Source organism: Caloenas nicobarica, chromosome 4 (assembly GCF_036013445.1).
Source record: "Caloenas nicobarica isolate bCalNic1 chromosome 4, bCalNic1.hap1, whole genome shotgun sequence".
NCBI lineage: Eukaryota > Metazoa > Chordata > Aves > Columbiformes > Columbidae > Caloenas > Caloenas nicobarica.
Window position 1 is genome coordinate 59,566,370 of NC_088248.1, and position 19,355 is coordinate 59,585,724.

The following is a 19,355-nucleotide window of genomic DNA, read 5'->3' on the forward strand; positions in this document are numbered from 1 at the left end:
CTCTTGGCTACAGGGCAAGCTGCTGACTCATACTGAGCTCTGTCAACCAGCACTCCAGATCCCTTTCTGCAGGGCATGAAGTACATGCTTGAGTGTATACACATGAGGACATGCTCTTTAGACAGTCCAGTAAAATGTCATCACCATAAATGTAGGAAATACTGTACCTGTACATGGTTTCAGCTTCCACATCCCCAAACCAGACACGTAAATTTGGAGTGAAGTTCTGCCCTGTAAGTTCCAACATTGCTACATCCCCGCCACCATTCAACTGGAAAGGGAGTGAATGGAAAAAAGAAAAAAATCCATAAAAAACATGTATTAATAAAAACAAACATGTCCTTCTCAGGAAAAAAACAAAAACAAACAACCAAAAAAACCCCAAAAAACAAACAACAAAAACAAAACCATACAAAAACCTCCTTCAAAAACAAAAACCACCAAAACAAAACAAAAGAACAAAACCAGAAAAAAATTCTTCACATTTGTACAAGAACTGTAAACGGTGCTGTTTCTGTCAGCTGGATAAAACTGAAAGAAACACACCTACACAACTGAACTGTAAAGTAGTAACACATCTAAAAGATACTGCCAATTAATGTGATATCCTGAAGGAACTTCTAAGGTTTGATAGTTTCCACTTAGAAGTCAACAAGGCTTTGGAAACAGAGAGCAAAGCATCTTCAGAGAACATGTTACAAGAGCTTCAAGTTTTTCCACAGCAGAATGCTGATTTTCTTAATAAGGTTTCAGTCTGGTCTTTGATCTATAATTGGCTGTTTTAAGAGCCAAAATCTATTTCTAAATAATCAAACCAAAGTAGAAGTTGTTAAAGGATATAACTATAGTGGTTTTTTAAGAAATAAAATTCTTAATGTATAGAACAATATTATTCCTGTGATGGATAGGCTCATGTATTCTGAAATGTATAACAGGTAAGAAAAACTATTGCAACATATAAATAGGAAAATTACTTTAAAGCTAGTACGAATGTTTTCCCACAGTATTTTGCACAAAGGTACCGTGAAGGTTAAACCAGTACGATAAAATAATCTCACATGAAAGAACTTGTTCAAAAAAATAAACTTACTTGAAGACTTTCTACAACAGGCACAGGTGTCACTGGAGCATGGACCGGTCCCATCCCCTCATAAAATGTGTATTCTGCTTTATCCGTGCTAATGATTGTCCAAGAAGCTCCATCATTAATCATTTCTTTATTTGGTTCTTTTGGGCATGGAGTGGCCTTAGAAAGAAGGAAATTTTAAGTCTGACCTGTAGACTTATTTGCCAAGCACAGAGCTAAAAAACAATTCAGCCAGTAACAACGACTATTATTTCAAGAACATATTTCCTTATGTTTTTCCTCTAACAAAATGCCCAAGAGAAACAGTCTCATACATTTCAGCAAAACTAGTAGAAAACTCAAACTTGTGAGGACAACGTAACTGTCATCTATGATACTGTCACCTCTCCAGCCTTCTATTATTGAGTTTTATTTTAGTTCAGGTTTCAAAGTTTTAACATTATTCAATAGCCATTAACCAAGAAACTACAGTAACTAGAAGTATCTACTTTGAAACAGATCTTGTTTTATTAATGCAAAGTGACAAAAACAGCTACAGACTGAGGTGGGATACTTTTCATTAGTTATGATTTACATCTGGCCAAGATTTTTTTTATTTTTAGAGATTTCTTCACCACCCACAAAACGATGGAAAACACAAGCTTGTATTTCAGTGTTTGTCAAAAGAGATGGGAGAGAAGCTGAAATGACAACCTTGCAAATTAGTCAGAAACTTTCACTGTCTTCTTGTAAATATTACTAAATTAGTGTACACACATATACACTGACGACTAGTTTTTATGGCAACAAAAGCCTCCCTGAACAATTCAATCACCTAGCAACCAATAAGGAAATTATGTATAGGTTAAACACAGTCACAGAAAAAAATGGGACTCAAAAATTCTGATTTTAACACCTAAATCCTGTTTTCTTCCTTTAAGCTTTAAGCATATTCAGGTATGTAACTACAACCTTTACTCTTCAAAACTGTTGGACAAACTTCAGTAAGCATGAATCTACCAGTTCAGATGAAAGGAAGATCAAAGCTGCATTCTCATATGGACTCTCCGCTCTGATATGATCATGTAAAAAAGCACTGAAAACAGCTTGTGAGGAGGAACTGTGCAACAAGGACAGTAACTACAGATCTTTCTAAACTACTAGCCCAACTTCAAAAGAACTGTTGTATACTAATCCGATGCATGACATCTTTCACACAGGTTGACTACAATTCCTGTTAGCATGGACTGACATACTTCAACTCATGACAACTACAACCATGGATATAAAAAATTAATTACCCTATACGAGATCCTTGACGGGCTTCTTCAGATCTGCTAAATCCCTGCCACAAAGTGGAAGGCAAATGCCAGAGAATTTGTTCTGAAAGTCCCGCTATGTCAAGAATCATTTCAGAACACACTGTCACAGAAATCCTTGAAAGATTACGATTCCTCTTCTAGAGAAGCGTTCCTTGTCACTTCCAAATACAGCAGTTTGCCTCCAGACACTATTTCCCCCCTCTTTCCTTTCCTTTTATAACTAAACTTTCTCAACAGGTGGCACTGGAAGATTGAAATGCCTTAACACCATGCTCAGTACCTCATGTATTGACTGGCTTCACATGGAAACAGAATGGGAAACAAACAGTTGCATAACATTAACAGATAAAAGACAGAACAGCCCAAGAACTGGTAAACACAACAAAGACACAGACAAAAGGAACCCAAGGAATATATTTGTATTAAAAAAAAAAAAGAAAAAAAAAATACTGCCGAAAAGAGAGCATCGGCATATTCAAAAGGAATCAAACTGATGGACTACACACCCATCTACCAAATGATACTAAAAGAGTCAGACATGGAGCTTTCAACAATCCTTAATACAAGAAGTGTGGGTGCTGGCAGAGTACAACTGCACTGAACCGCACAAAGCATCCAGAGCCACCTCCCTCCTGTAAGTACCATCTCCTGTTGCTGCTGCTAGACATAGATACAGACTATGCTCTGATCCAGTAAGGCATTATTTACGTTCTTTCTGCATTCTCCAGAATGCATGGACATCTTTAAAGAGAGATCTGGCTGGTACTTAAGCAATTGAATGTCGAATTTTTTATAGCCTCATGCTGACCTGCTGACTCTTTACAGTCTCTCAGGTCTCTATATTGGGCTTTTCCATTCACCCAAGAGAGACTCGTTACCCTAAAGTCTGGAGTTTTTGTGTGCCTGTGGTTTTTCTGGAAGGTTGTTTTGTTGTTGTGGTGGGGTTTTTTTTGTTTGGTTGGGTTTTGTTTGTGTTTGGTTTTGGTTTGGTTTTGTTTTTTCCTGACCACAGTGACCACAGTCTGTCTAGACTCCTACTAGAAGAACTGTATTCAACAGTAAATGCTTAAGAGTAGGCAGGTGAAAGATGCTACACATGCCTGTTTCTCTGGTCTTGGTCTTCTGGTCCAAATGAAAAAAAACTGATAAAATGAGATTCTCTCCTGCCACTGGTAGAAAGAATTTATCTTCCATAGTGACTTCACTTACCAAAGAGTGATAATAGCCCAATGTGCAAGTTAACAGATTTTATTCAACAAGTAGAAGCAGCAGGTACCTACTCCACTAAAAGAATCCAGAATAGTGGGTTGCCCTTTTATCTAAGACCTACCCACATGGAAAATTCTGAGCTCTTATCAGATTGGGCTCCATGAGAGCTGCAGAAACTGAAGAGTGGTAGAATGTCCTGGTAGTCACACAGGCAATTCCAGGATGTTGAACTAAGGCAGCTGTCAAGAGAAGCAGGAGTTGCTTCTTCATTCAGCCCTTCCCATACGATATTTTGAGAAAGACCAAAGAGCAAGGCTGACCCTGAGCTATGGGAATTCCTGTTTCATAGCTTTCTTCTTCTTGACAAAGGTTCATTCTCCTTTACAAGAAAGTATATTGACTGATAGGTGTATCTCTGCTATGTCTTGTGGGTAGAACCAATAGATTTGGTGCCTTCTGAGCCACAAGTCACTAATATGTTTCCTGAAATACAAACAAAGCTTCCCATATTCTCTTTCCATTGTACCAATCCAGGATAGAAGTCAACTGAGCCTTTACCAATCCTTCTTGTGCCTTCCCTTAGATTAAGGGGAGTCTTTAAAAAGTTAGCTTCCCTCTTTCCTACCTCTGCCTTTCTTACCCAACAAGCTACAGCTGTTCTCCTAAGGAAGTCCCAAGCCTTTCCCAAGTGTGGCCATCTTCCTGGAGCACAGCATTATCTCTCAACACCCTTTGCTATTTGAGATGTCCTGGATGTTTAAAGAAAATTGCAGTACTTAGGCAGGCCTGAACTGGGTTACAGTCTTGTTACCCTGATGGGAACTGCCATGTTGAAAGTCTGCTAAAAGCATGCTAACATACACAGGAGACTACAACTACAATTTAATTTGTTAGCATATTGCATAAGCTGTCAGAACAATTGTACACTGTAGTGGTGGTTTTTGTTGTGTGGGGGATTTTTTTGTTTGGTTTTTTTCCAGCTCTACCTATGGGTTCCCTCCTGTTACAGTAACTTGCCATGGATATTTTTCTCCACCTGCTGGAGAAACAAATACTTGAAGACTGAGACAGCTACATTCTTCACAGACAAATCAATTTCTGTGGCTTAACAAATTACTGTGGTGAACTGCCATAGCTATCTATGTTTACACTCTCAGCCAAGAAGGAAGACAGTGCAACTCTGTTAAACTCATCATGAAATAAGACATCCATAAATCCATGCGTCCAAATGGGATGCACCCACAGGTGCCGAGGGAGCTGGCTGCACTCATTGCCAGGCCACCCTCCATCATCTTTGCTAAGTCATGGGGAATGGGAGAGGTGCCTGAGGACTGGAGGAAAGCAAATGTCACTCCGGTCTTCAAAAAGGGCAACAAGGAGGACCCGGGTAACTATAGACCAGTCAGCCTCACCTCCATCCCTGGGAAAGTGATGGAACAACTTATCCTTGGTGCCATCTCAAGGCATATCAAGAATAAGAGGGTCATTAGGGGCAGTCAACATGGGTTCACCAAGGGGAAGTCACGCTTGACCAACCTCATAGCCTTTTATGAGGACATAACGAGGTGGACAGATGATGGCAAAGCAGTGGATGTGGTCTATCTTGATTTCAGCAAAGCATTTGACACAGTCTCCCACAGCATCCTCACTGCTAAACTGAGAAAGTGTGGTCTGGACAATCAGGCTGGAGAGTTGGGCAGGGAGAAATTTAATGAAATATAACGAGGGAACAATCTGTTAGAGAGCAGTGTAGGGGAAAGGGACCTGGGGGTCCTGGTGGACAGCAGGATGACCATGAGCCAGCACTGTGCCCTTGTGGCCAAGAAGGCCAATGGCATCCTGGGGTGTATTAGAAGGGGGGTGGTTAGTAGGTCGAGAGAGGTTCTCCTCCCCCTCTATTCTGCCCTGGTGAGACTGCATCTGGATTATTGTGCCCAGTTCTGGGCCCTTCAGTTCAAGAAGGACAGGGAACTGCTGGAGAGAGTCCAGCGCGGAGCAACAAAGATGATTAAGGGAGTGGAGCATCTCCCTTATGAGGAAAGGCTGAGGGAGCTGGGTCTCTTTAGTTTGGAGGAGACTGAGGGGAGACCTCATTAATGTTTATAAATATGTAAAGGGTGAGCATCACGAGGATGGAACCAGGCTCTTCTCGGTGACAACCAATGATAAGACATGGGGTAATGGGTGCAAACTGGAACACAGGAGGTTCCACATAAATATGAGAAGAAACTTCTTCACAGTGGGGGTGACAGACACTGGAACAGGCTGCCCAGGGAGGCTGGGGAGTCTCCTTCTCTGGAGACATTCAAAACCTGCCTGGACACCTTCCTGTGTAGCCTCATCTGGGTGTTCCTGCTCCGGCAGGGGGATTGGACTAGATGATCTTTCAAGGTCCCTTCCAATCCCTAACATTCTGTGATTGTGAACTGTATCATTTCCTATTTGCTTTGATCTAGAAATGGACACAAAGTGGTGCAACTCCACTGGCATATGTCAGGATGTTAAGCCACAGTATTATGATTTGCATGCTTAAGTTCCTAGTGTGTTTCCATTTCTTCCACTGGAGAAAATAAAATTCATTGTCTAGACAGACATGGAAGAAGGTTATGAGGAAAGAAAAACTTACTTGGAAAGGAGAGATAAAGTTCATTTCCCTCCATCCTCTGTCTTTTCAAAACGAAATATCAGACTTGAATTCAAAACCAACTGCGAAACTGGCATTCAGGCATATTTTGGGAATATTTGGGAAAACTTAGCAACCACGCTTCTCAGCTATTGAAATAGTTTTAAACAACTCACTTGAAATTGGATTATTCTCTCCTGGGAAAGGCACAAATACATTCTCTCAGTGTCTTTAAGGTAAAATGCACATTTATGGAGCTGTGATACTGGATCATCTGCATCCAATAACGCTGTTTGTTTATCTACTTTTCGAATTATCTGTGAATAAAAATCGTACATACATATATTTTAGGCAACTTCTGTACTTCATTATATTGGAGATTATACACATACTGTTAGTAAAGGAAGTGAAAGGTCATTTATTTTTAATTTCCATGCCTCCTGTTTTAATACCAACATTAGATTCATAATTCTCAATGCTTTTGAAACAAGAGAACAACACTGAAGTGACAGATAGTAGTACAGCATCAATGTGCTGCCTGCATATATATTTTATCTTTTTTGCTGTAAGAGTGAGGAGAAAAACTTGAAGCTTCAGCAAAATCTACTTTTGTTCCATTTCCTGGTACAAAAGAGCAGCAGATCAAGTATTAGTAAGACTTCTACAGAAGCTTCCACCATTGACAGCATCAACAACATTCTGTAGCAGACTGATTGTTGAACAAAAACAGCTGAAAATAAGGATTAACTTTAAAGGTATCGAGATGTCCTTAAGTACAGTTTTGCAAAGACAACAATCATAGCATATGTTAATAATAGTTGGTCACTAAGTATTACTTCAAGACAAATGCAAAGAACAATTGTTCTTTATATCTGGCAGTTCAGCGAAAAAATATCTGCTGACTTAATTCAGAGCTGTTACACTAATTTAATTTTTAAAATTAAAAAAAATTATTCCCTTACAGACAGTGGAAATCTGTAGCTTAGAATTTTAACTCAACTTCTAGAAAAAAGTTTAGTACTTCGATTTATGCAACATCAGCAGAAGCAGCAGCCAAAATGCTACAAGATTTCTAAGCTGACAATCAGAAAGCCAACCATGTCCTCTGGGATTTCTAATTATAATAAATGGCATTATTAACAATATAAGTTTCAAGGTTAACTTGTTTCTTCAAAGTTCTTTGCATTAACCTATAAAATGTCTGCGAGTTGCCTTTCAATCACATCACCTTCAATCAGTCTTGGAAGGCAGCATGATAAATGTTCCCAATAGCAAACAAACCAGGAACCTTTAGCCTAATTTGTTTTAATCTATTTCTACCTACAAATAAGGTTTCTGGGGATGGCATCTCTTTTATGCAATAAGAAAATATTAACATGAAGCCCACAAAAAAAGTGAGATCCTCTTACTTAATTTCATGTGCACTGAACCAGATCAGTAGTAACCAGGTCTGGATTTTTCCATCAAATATTGTGACTTAAAAAAAAAAAAAAAATCTTCAAATTATCATTTTATACCACTTACTGGAGCAGGCTATTTTTTAGCCAAGTTTGATACTGGAAGAGAAATTCTCATTACAGTCCTAGTAAAATAAGTCTGGGAAGGGGAACAAAAACATGCCTGCAGGTAAGGCTGGCTTTACATGGGTGCACTGTAAAAATTGTTTTTAGTTAGAAGTGGAATTAGCAAAGCCCTGTATGAAATTCATAGTGGGCTGACAAACCACAATTTCACAGAAGACCTCATATGAAGCAGTGTTTCTTGTCAGTCACATATAATTCCACTTAGGCTGACATTAAATGCATAAAACAGGAGGAAAAAAAAAATCTATAATTATACTTTAATTACATTTATAAAAAATGCAATACTTATTTAAAAAATTACTGTGTACTCAGCAATTTTGTTGTTGTTGTTCGCAAACCTTAATTGGTTATAATAAATTTTTTATCTCTGACAAAGACAAGGGCTGAAATTGTCTTTTTCAAAAAAAAAAAGTTATTTCAAAGGCTTTCCCAATGTTCCATATTTAAAACAGACAGTATTAATAAGTGTCCAAAATGCTTTTGCCAGCTGATATTGGTATTACATATCCTTAGGAGGACACAGAATTGCTTTGAGATTCAAATGAACATCACACTTAATGCTGTGCTGAACTCAACAAATGGAATAGTCCTACTGGCTGCAAGGACTTTATTCGCCTATTGAATACCAATATTGAAGTATCTTGCTACACTGAGACCTACGTTACTGTTTTTAAAAGACATTTTCTTAAGGACAGCTTGCAGATTAACCTACTTTGGCAGGTTTGAATTCTCAAAAATCCCCTATGCTTATTCTACAGCTGTTCTTTGCTTACAGAATAAACCTGCAGATACAAAAATACGCTTTTATTAAAATGAATGCCATTTTCTATTTAAAACATGTATTACCAAAGGGAAACACACAAAGCCAAAAACTGCAAACAATGCAAACCCAAGTATGCAAATACATTAAGTAGCCATCTACAAATTAATTACAGCATTGGAGAAATTAAACTGTACCAGTCTTGGGAGTGCCATGCCAGTAACTGAGCATACAAGTTTCACAGTCTGCCCATAATGAATGTATCCGTCTCTCACTGTGAATTCTTCTCCTTCTGATTCATCATCGTCCACTGCATGAAACAGGTATTTTCACATTATTTGTTTTAATCGCTGTTTTCCTCGATAGGAGGAACATTTAACATCACACTATTGCATCAAACATACACTCAGTAACAAAACAAATCTGCATATGGGCAATTAATATGGAGGAAAAAATGCAGGACTTTTTTTTTGTGGGGATGGAGGGAGGGAGAGAGGTGAAAAAAAAATTTACTTTTTTTACTTACAGAGGTGAATGTAAAACGCTCCCCACTGTTGTGAACTGGCATGGAAATTACCACCTTCTACGTGCAAATATCGGGTGCTAACTGTTTGGGATCGAAGTCTATTAAATAGTGCCACTTTTGTCCCTGATGCAATACATACTGCAAGGAACACATACAGACTTGAGATTATAAAATTACTTCATTATTACATAGAAAAGTAACAAAAAGTCATAAATACAGTAAAATAAATTGATGAATACTGGAAATCAAGAGACAATTCTCAACTATTAGTTAATTTAGAAAATATTATATTTGTGACAGACCAAAAATAATCACAAAATTACAAGTGGGATAACATACAGAGTGGCTGTTCTCCAAAGGCATGCTAGTTCACAGAATTTTGCCACTTAGCCAAACGGCAGGTGCTTGCTAGCTAACAACTCCTCCTGTTCACAGTTCTCCAAAAAACAATTACTTGAGAAGCTTTAGCTTGCCCGTGTAAAGTACTTAAACAACTTTCAGTGATCTTTTGAAGTATACAGAAAAATTATTCTTACCAATCACAATGAATTGAAAGGAAGACAGACATAACTGTGTAAAAAATAACCATGCAACTTGAAATTTTCTCAGATCTGAACTTACTTATCATTCAAGAGACAAATACCAAGTCTGCTCCCCTAAAAAAATAATCAGCAGCTAGCATTTTGCCATCAAAACTGGCATGTTTCTTTCACTTGATTCATATTTACTATCGAAGAATGCTTGGTTCATATTCACTGTCCATCAAAACTATCTGTCTGAATACAAAGTCAACAGCGCATACTCTGAGCCCATGGGCGTGAACTGCACAGCAACAGACTGCCTTTAGTCATGCCCCGAGATCCACATTCCATAGGTGAATGGGTTCCAGCCCAACACAGATGGAAGAGCCTTTTAAAGCACTAGTGAAGAGAGAGAGAAAAACAAAAACAAAAAGGGTATCTCTTGAGGTGCTCCAGTGGTACACAGGCAAAAACTTTGGAGGAAAACCAAAAACGCTCCCAATTATACATTAGCACCAGAGATATCTTTAGTTGAAAAACACGGTAAGCAAATAAATCTTGGTGAAATAGCACCATACAGATTTCTTAACCAATTACTTTAAAAGAACCATGCAAAACATATTAAAAATAAAAACAACATGAAAATGGCATGAGACAGTAAGAAGGTGGCTGTGATGTGACAAAGTGCAGTTTTGATAACATGAGGCTACTCATTTATCACAATCTAAAAGCTATCTCTTTGATACTGATCACAACATCCTAAGCACCAGATCGTTGCAGCTTAAGAGATCTAACAGCTTAGAGAGCCGAGGCAGAGCATTCTTTATGCATTTGTCTACAAGGATTAATTCCTCAGAATAAAGTGGGTTTGGTGGACCTTTTATATTTTCTCAATAATTAACTGTGACTGCATAAAACTCAGTGTAATCCAGCTATATTGGAATACTTTAAAATACACTGATGTTTACAGTTCTAAAATACGTTATGAAAAATAGAAATTGAAAATTTCATTGTATTTGCTTTGTAGTCAGACCTCAGAATACGGAAGAAAAAATTAGCAGGAAGGAAAATCAATTGCTACATAAAGAAAAGAACTGTAAAATACTTACAGTCTGCATTTTTCAGTGACTGTTTCTTTTTAGAAGGTTTGGAGATGACTTTGATCCGTTTACTGAGGAACACACCAATGTCGTCGCTATTGCCATAGAACATTTTTACCGATAACATGAAGTGCTTTCTCTTGTCTGAGTCTGATATGTATAATGTTTTGGCAGTGCAATAATTCTGTAGGTGAAAACAAACTGTTGTTTCTTCTTTCAAGTCAACCCAGTTCAAGAAACTATGTATATTTAATTATGAACAAAATAGGAAAACTGATGCAATAATTTCTAAAACAGATCAGAAACTGCTTTTTCCCTCTCTTCCATGTGGATATCTTTTATGATTACTGTTCAGCTTTGTGAAGCATCTGACTTCAGTACCTTAGCATCTTTCTAAAGACCTTTACCAGTACTTGAAAACAAACAATTAGCTTTGACACAGTTATAGGCTCTATCTCTGAGTGGTTAAGAGCACTCCTAAAATTACATTTGAGTACAGCTATACAGGCAGTGCACTGGATGCACACAAGAGGCTGCCTGGGCAGAAAATGTGCTGAGCCAAACTTTGAAAGGATGTTGTGAGGTGATCGGGTTTTGAAGCAACAGAAAGCTACTTTTGGCTAAATGTTTATGCTAGGTGACAACAGGAGCTTAAAAAAAATCTTAAAGAGAATTTTGATTATTCTTTTCCTATTCAGCAACATACGAAGCATTTCTAAGTAGACTGTGCTGGAAATACTAGGTAGCTATAATATAGTGCTTAACAGAACAACCAGCTAAAATGAGCACTCAAGCTGCCAGTTCTATTCCAACTGTTTAAGTCAACATTTCTTAAAAGAAATCATACAGCAATTTGTATCACTGTAGAATATAATCTACTAAGTTTATGAAGACACTATTTTATTTCTATTTTTATGCAAGGAGACTTAAAGACCACTTCTAGCAGCAGATGTTCAGATACCTCCTTGATGAGATTATTGATTCATGCAAGCCAGAGAGAGGAACAGAGTCTGGGCCAGAAACCTTACTTGAGTTAAACATAGGTTGTTCGGTAGGCATCAAACAGGCTACTGACTCTGAATCAACAACCTATGAATGAAAGGTTAGTACCCTGCTATGATCCCATGAGCCAAATCCACCTCATTCAATTGTCCTACATGTCTTGGAGGGATTTTTAAAACCACGTGTGGTGCTACAGTGCAATGACATATCAAAAATATCCAAGGGTATTCTTTGAAATATGCACCATGTAGCTATAATATCCTTTGCAGTAATCTGGGTGGTTTATTATAATTCTTCTACCTTTCCTTCCAAGTTCAGCTGCTGCATTTCTTGGTCACTGTTTCCTATTCCAATGAAGGCGCAAGGTTGTGACTCTTGCTCAGTGCAGCCATCCCGTTCCATTTGCTCTTTTTTTTTCTTCCATCCACTGCCCATAAGATACACACATGGAGGAGGACAAAAGAACCTGAAAATGAAAAATACATTATAAGATTACGTACATCTTTCATGAAAATTCTTGAGACAGAAACTGTTGTGTACCCAAAGCTTTCTCAGTCCTTTCACACTTTGCATTCGGTTTATACATTCACATCCTTCATTTGCCTTGAAGATTTTCTAAAATGCGTATGAAAAAAAAGAGAAAAAGGAAAATCAGCATTAGATGCACTGTCACTGAGTATCTTTCCAGTTCAATATATGATGGTAACAGTCTGCATCTCTATAAAACAAAAATTCTTTCTACCCTTACACAGAAGAGATTCTCAAAGAAAGTAAAAAGGCCTAGAAAGTGATGACAGTGTTTTGCTTTTGTAGATGCTTGACATGATGGAGTGATTAATACACACAGAACAGTTCTACAAACTAATTTAATGGACGACTGCTGACTACAATTCCTAAACATTTAGTGTTTCATCATTAGTAAGGAAGTAGTCTATTCCATCGAAGCATAAATCTCTTTTCAGCTTTTAAATGGAACAGTGGATTTTACATCTTCACCAGTAACGGTAAAAGATATGATCTGATCTTCAGCAGCACTAATAAAATCAGTCTAGATGCTACTTACAGCATCACGTCCAAAATTAAATGCAGCATTTTAATGCAATGTATTGAAGTTTCTGCAAATTGTTAAAATGCAAATCCTAATCACTTTCAGTTTTATTTTAGCCAACAGTTTCAGCGTTTTATCATCATTTAGTTACGGTCAAAGTGAAAAAAGCAGAATGAGTACATCTGGTTGTGAGGTCAGGGGTTAGGATGGCACGAAGGGAGAGGATAACGGAAAATGTTTTAATTATTCTGTTTATTTCGAATTGGAGAGTAGTGCTTAACTTGGCACTTCTGAAATCCAAAGATGACTCCTACCTTATACAGGTAGGTAAGTAGGACAACTGAATTAATGGATTGTTTCTATTAAACACCATATAAACCTCAATTGATGGAAGTCAGCTTTAGCATGAAAATCAAGTCTAATATACTTCTTTATCTCACCTATTCAGCAAAATTACCTTTATTAAACAGATATAAAATGCTCTTCTAAGTAACAGAATTCTTAATAAATGAAACCAAAGTCCTCAGTTAATAATCACATAATACAATGTAAATATTAAGAATGCAAAGATTTGTAATATTTTCAGTCAATGCACACAATTGATATATAATCTTTGTTAGAGGAAAAAAAACACACCAACCAAATTAAGTTTTACTGCAATTCAAAATGTCTCAGTGGTTACAATAATGAGCAAAAATTATCAAGAATTCCACAGTGAAAATTTTTCACTTTATTTTGCTCTTTAAAACACAACAAAACTGATGAGTTACAAACACACATACGGCTTAAATATCTATGAATGTCTTTCAGAAGTACCGTGCTCTGGTTTGAAAAAAGATCACTTCACAAAAGAGAATCTGCAGAAAGTAGCTCGCTACATGACATCAAAAGATCTGCATGTTTGAGAAGTCCATTAAAAATTAATTTGTGAAACTGCTCCTACAGATTGCGTTTTAAACTTCATAATTCTAAACAAATAGAAACAAATGCTCTGTTTTCTCCATTATGATAATCCATTTCAGCAAAGACTTATCACAGTAATTATTTGCTCTTTTTATTGCCTTCACACTGTCCTGAAGCATAGAAATTTTGATAAACGTGGAATTATGAATTAACAGAAAGACACTTGTAGAAGCAAACTACACACAGTTTAACAACTTACACTTTTTCATGTGCTTATTAGATCAGTTTTAACTATTTATATTTTATTCCTTGGGGTAACTATGGGTCATATGAAGGCTGTGGAATTTTTTTCTTCCAATTGAAAATGCAGAACACAGAGAACCAAGGCAACAGGTAGAAACATGGCAATTTGCAAAGCAGATGTTTCCTGATGGAACTGTCAAGTTGAAAAACTACACAATAAACCAGCTCAAAAAGAAAATTTAACACTTTCACAGAAGCCACACAAGAGAATACTTCCACTAGCCCAGCCACAAATCATAAATTTGAAATTTATAGTTATCTGATATTAGAATGGGTTATTGTAACTTTATTGCTGTAAGAATAGATGTTCTAAAATTTGAAAATCACAATGAATAGAAAGAGTAAGCAGCAATAAATGTTATCAAACAGCACACAGTGTGTATCCCCTTTTTGCTTGCTATTATGCCTTTTGCTTCTTATCTTCTGCTACCTGACCTCTGTTCCAGCTTTTTTCATGAAGATGCTGGATGGTGCAGTAGGGGTATATTTAAGAACACCATGAGTTTCTGTTACACGCCAATTAAATCCTCCCTTTCCTACTACAAATTTTTGATCTCAGAAAAAGGAATACATTTCCTACTTTTCAATTGCGTTTATGTCAAACAGCACAGATGACATGACCCAATTCCCTCAAATGCATCTCTATTCTAAAGGAAAAATGATCTTAAGAGGACTTCCATTCATGAGGGAGACAGTGCAATGACAATGGCCAAGATCATAGAATTCCTATAAAGTACAAGGCGTATATTTGCTTTCTACATGACAAATCTAATTTATATGCTCTATATCATCCCACATCTAGATGTAAATACAACAATTGTTGTTAAAAATCTATTCTGAGGCTCATCTACTGGTTGCTGCAACTTTCAGCCTGTTTTAAGAAAACAGAAAACTGAAACAAAGCAAGAAATAACAGCTTTAGCACTACACTGAGAAAATTTCTACTGCAGACAATTGTGATGACATTTAAAAAATATAGACATATACACAGATATCTATGTGCGCGGGAAGGAAGCAAGAGGATAAGAAAGAGTCACATTTTTATTAGACTGGCAAGGGGTCAAGAGAGGGTGACGATCCTGCACAAGGACTGTTTAGGAGACCTACTCTACTCTGGCATCCCAGATAGAGGAAATATGATGGGGATTCTCCATGAATAATACTTTTCAAATGGGGGTTATGAACAAACTCCAAGGTTAAGAAATGCAAGGTTTTTGGGAAGAAACTTGAAGTAACAGATGCATTAATTCAAGAGTTGGTCTTCTGGAAACGAACTCAGACTGCCAGAAAAAGCACATCGTACTTCTAGTCAGCTTCTGGCCTCTCCAACTTGAATGACAATACATGATCCTTTCAGTGTTCATGGATGTATCCCACTAATTTTCTTTTCAACAATTATAAGGTATGTCCAGTAAAGAAATTATACAAAGACTAGAAACTAATATCAGCCTATATTAATGGAGCACACTTTGCAAGAAAAGCAACCAAACTCCTTGTATTCCAAGTAGGTATAACACCATAAAGCAACCATCACACATTTACCTTTCTTCCTCATGTACTCTTTTGTATTTATCTTACTGGTTAGAACACAAGAAAAAAAATCCCAAACTTTTCTCATATGCTGTTTCATTCCAGCTTTATTCCAAATGAATATTCCTTTGAATAACTATGGCCACTAGATGGCAATAAAGACCTTTAAAAAGCAAGTTTTAACTCATTGATGAACACAAGCCACAACAATTAAAGCACTCTTTTTAAATTAGAATTAGAAAAACCTTGGGAAACTATGCTTTACTGAACAAGGAAAGCAACTTTGAAGCCGAGACAAATTTAAGTTTGGTTAAAACAAAGAGTCTGGACATTCACAATCCGAATAGATTTTCTTATCTGTCAACCTCTTACCTTTCAGATACAGACAAGTACAGTCCAGAGGCTTTTTACTTCATATTTACAATCCCAAGAACTCGTGTATAGAATACATTAACTACACATTTTCCTATCCAATATAGTGCAAGTATACCAGGAGTATCCTCATATTTACAATTTTCACAGAGGATTAGAGAAAATGTTTTTGAAATGTATAAAATAACTGCTGGAAACAGGTTCTCTCATTAACAAAACATTTCCAACATAAATAGCAATGTAAATGTTTATGTGAGAGCCTGGCTTTCATATAACTATAAAGAGGAAAAGAGAAAAAGAAAACCACCTCCCCAGAATAAATAAAGTAATTTAGGTAATTTCCAGTATTACTGATGAGAAATAAGGTAGGACAATATTTGGTGGAACAAATGAAAACGTGCTTCCTTCGACCTTTGATTTACATGGCCTACCTCTCCTTTTTTTGTTAACCACAAAACTAAAGTAAGACTGAGTAGGAGGCAAAAATTCTTCTGAAGTGTTCATCTGACCTATAGTAAAAAGAAAATTATGTTGGAAGGAAAAGTAGCTGTCTGGTTCTTCTGAGCTTGTTCAGAACTTTCAGTGTAAGATGTAGTGGTAGAAAATCATGTAGCATGTAATTTCCTCACTGGATTTATACCATATTCTCTTAACATCTCTTCTTTATGTCATGAGCAGACTGACGATTCCTTGCTGAATGAGCAGTAAAACAACACAGGACATTCTTCCGTGAGGTAAACACCTAGCAACTTGATCTAAAAACCACATGAGATCTGTAGGAATCAACTCTGTGAGCTCTTTCATTACTGGAAGTAAAACGACCAGGAATGTCTTTCCTGGACAAAACTTATTCCACACTTGTTAAAGCAGCATGATGAGATACAGATTCAGTGCTTCCCACTTGCTGATAAAAAGCACAGTGACTGAGCCAGGTAACATTCTGGGATACAAGGTCTCTGCAAATACTTCATGTATTTAACATATCCCTACAACATTTTGGTGTGGACTCCTGTTTTCTCAGAAGAGGCTCTCTGTGATGCTCCTATGCTCCCAGAATTTGTGATCAGTGTAATTAAAATGATGAGCAGTTTAAATGACACTGACATTGGGACTGATATTAGCCAGGAAAGATCAGAGAATCAATCTCCAAAAAGTAAAGGGCATCCCCATAGTGCTTTGTTATACTATAACTTCACAGGCCACTCAAGTGAGGAAAGACCATAGTATTGCCAACATCATCTTAGATTCCAGGCTCAGTAGCTCAGTACAGCAGAGGAAAGCTGTTATTCATCTGTTTCATCAGACCAACTGGAAACTGAGCATTTTTCCATGGCAAGAAAAACAAGCTGAGAATTGTCTAAGGATGCTCCCCTTTAATCCAAATGACTTGAAGGAAAGATAATTTCTAGTGGTTTATGAGTCTTGACTGCAACAACAAAGTCAAATAGGTTGTGTCTTTGGCACAACTTGGAATATTGTTTTAATTCAGACAATCACCAAAGAAGAGAACAATATTCCTTCGGTCAACCCAGGCCAATCAATACAGAGAAAACGGGGTACTTCAAGTAGAGAAGTTACCCTTACTGAATGTGCCAGGAAGCAAAGAGTAGAAAGTAAAATAAGAACTGGCTCATGTCATTGCTACCTTGTTCTGATGCATTCAATGCTCTTTTCAAACCACAGACTTCTGTTCACAAAGGTTTGCTTTGTCAAATCATCCAGGTCACCCCTGTGTTCCTCTTACAGAAGTCTTTGCCTTCATGAGGATTTAGAGGTGTCTACCAACTGCTTTGCTTTATGTTCAAGGCAACACTAGCAGGAAATGTTTCTTTTGTACCTGCTGGTCAATTCTGAGTCGGTCAAGGCACAAGGTGTGTTTGTCAATTACCAGCATTTGTTTTGAGCATGAAACTACTGGGCAGTCTTCTTTCCTTCTTAGGAGCTGAAAGAACTAACAGCATCCACTAAAGAATTCAATAGAACAACAAACAAATGAAAAAACATTAAGTGCTGGAGTGCTAAGGATGAAGTAGTGGAGCCATGGGGTAAGCCCTGGAAAAGGCCATGCTCTCAGTAACAAGAGCATCAACCAGAGGGCAGGCACACTCTGTTCGGTAAATGGAAATACTTGAGCAGAAATTAGAGGAGCTCCTTCACTAACAGCCATAAAACAAGCGGCAGCTAGAACATTCTCAGGCTAATCAGTAGTGATAATGTTTAAACTCAGAACAGCATGTAATCCACAAATACCAATCTGGCTCACAGTCGTTGATAAACTATGCCCTGGAATCAAAAACACTTCAGTCCTCTAAACTGTTGAGTGTTCACACTGTTCAGGTTCCGAAGAGAGAATTCTCAGTGAACGGTAAACATGGAAAAAATACAAGCAGCACAAGCCAAACACCCACACTCATCAGGACTAAGCATCACCTGAGTTGCTTTCAGTTGAATGCCTTTGAAAGGTGACAGCCATCTAACAGGAAACATGAGGCAAAAAGTCTTAAATTTAACTGAAGTCCACCCAGCTTACCTCCTGGTTTCTTTGTTAAACTAAACAACTTCAATATTGGGAAGAGCCAGACTGAGAAGAAGAGTCCACTCAAAAAAGAAAGAAGCCTCATTTCCTTACTGTTATTTAAGAACAAGTATCAAGAATAAACTCCAATTAACCCAGAAAGTCCCCATCCACGTGGCAACAACCTGCAATTGTGTTTCTGTGAGGCCTATTTAAACCAGGCCACACTACGTGACATCTGCACCATCTACAGTGAGTTTTCAACAGAGTATTTCACCATCTACTAAGCCTCATCAAAACACTGAAAGGTAGTTATTGTGCTTTTAATTATGCCATGCAAAGTTTATTAATGATAAATATTTTCCATGAACTTACAACAAACAATGTTTAAAGACTGGAACGAAAGGTGGAAGTTTGTTTAGGGCTTTTTAGGTTTCATATTTACTTGAAAGACGTCAAATTTAAGAAATAATTCCTTTTGTAACTTGAATTCTTAGTTACAAAGACAGGGCAATTTAACTTACTCTTTATGGATCAAAAATTAGCCATAATATATCCATGCCATAAAGAAGTCCCATGGAAAACATGAAATTTCTCCATAAAAACAGGTGTGAAATAGGTTTCTGTCTATAAAGCAGGTGTATGCCAAACAGCTCACTTCAGAAATTATATTTAATGTAAAAGTGGCTAAAACTTGATTGACCAGTCGCATAAAGCAATCCCAAAGCGTTACTGATTTTGCGATCAACCAAGAGGCATGTTCTGCTATGAATAGAACAGAAGCAATTAAACAAAACTCAAAAAAAAAAAGCCGATTCATCATTCAGTTTCACTGAGTACCTGAGGGCACACATGGATCCAAGGACTTAATAACTGGCTTTTTCCTTTACGCTGATAACAACAACGAGGCCTGTTATCTAGTGGAGTGCCTCAAGGGTCAGTTCTGGGACCAATACTGTTCAATATATTCAT

General features: G+C 37.3%; 1 protein-coding gene across 5 annotated transcripts in view; it reads right to left on the reverse strand.

Annotated features, from left to right (window-relative positions):
• The window catches only part of RBPJ (recombination signal binding protein for immunoglobulin kappa J region), a 153,438-nt gene that overhangs the window by 5,287 nt on the left and 128,796 nt on the right, over positions 1-19,355 (reverse strand). For all 5 annotated transcript variants that reach the window (XM_065634151.1, XM_065634150.1, XM_065634154.1 and 2 more), the window contains exons 4-10: positions 12,013-12,178; positions 10,720-10,894; positions 9,090-9,227; positions 8,761-8,873; positions 6,397-6,537; positions 1,091-1,246; positions 168-271 (exon numbers count right to left, since the gene is read on the reverse strand). In XM_065634151.1, coding sequence (XP_065490223.1) covers positions 168-271; positions 1,091-1,246; positions 6,397-6,537; positions 8,761-8,873; positions 9,090-9,227; positions 10,720-10,894; positions 12,013-12,178 — 993 coding nt within the window. The remainder of the gene's footprint in view (positions 1-167; positions 272-1,090; positions 1,247-6,396; positions 6,538-8,760; positions 8,874-9,089; positions 9,228-10,719; positions 10,895-12,012; positions 12,179-19,355) is intronic.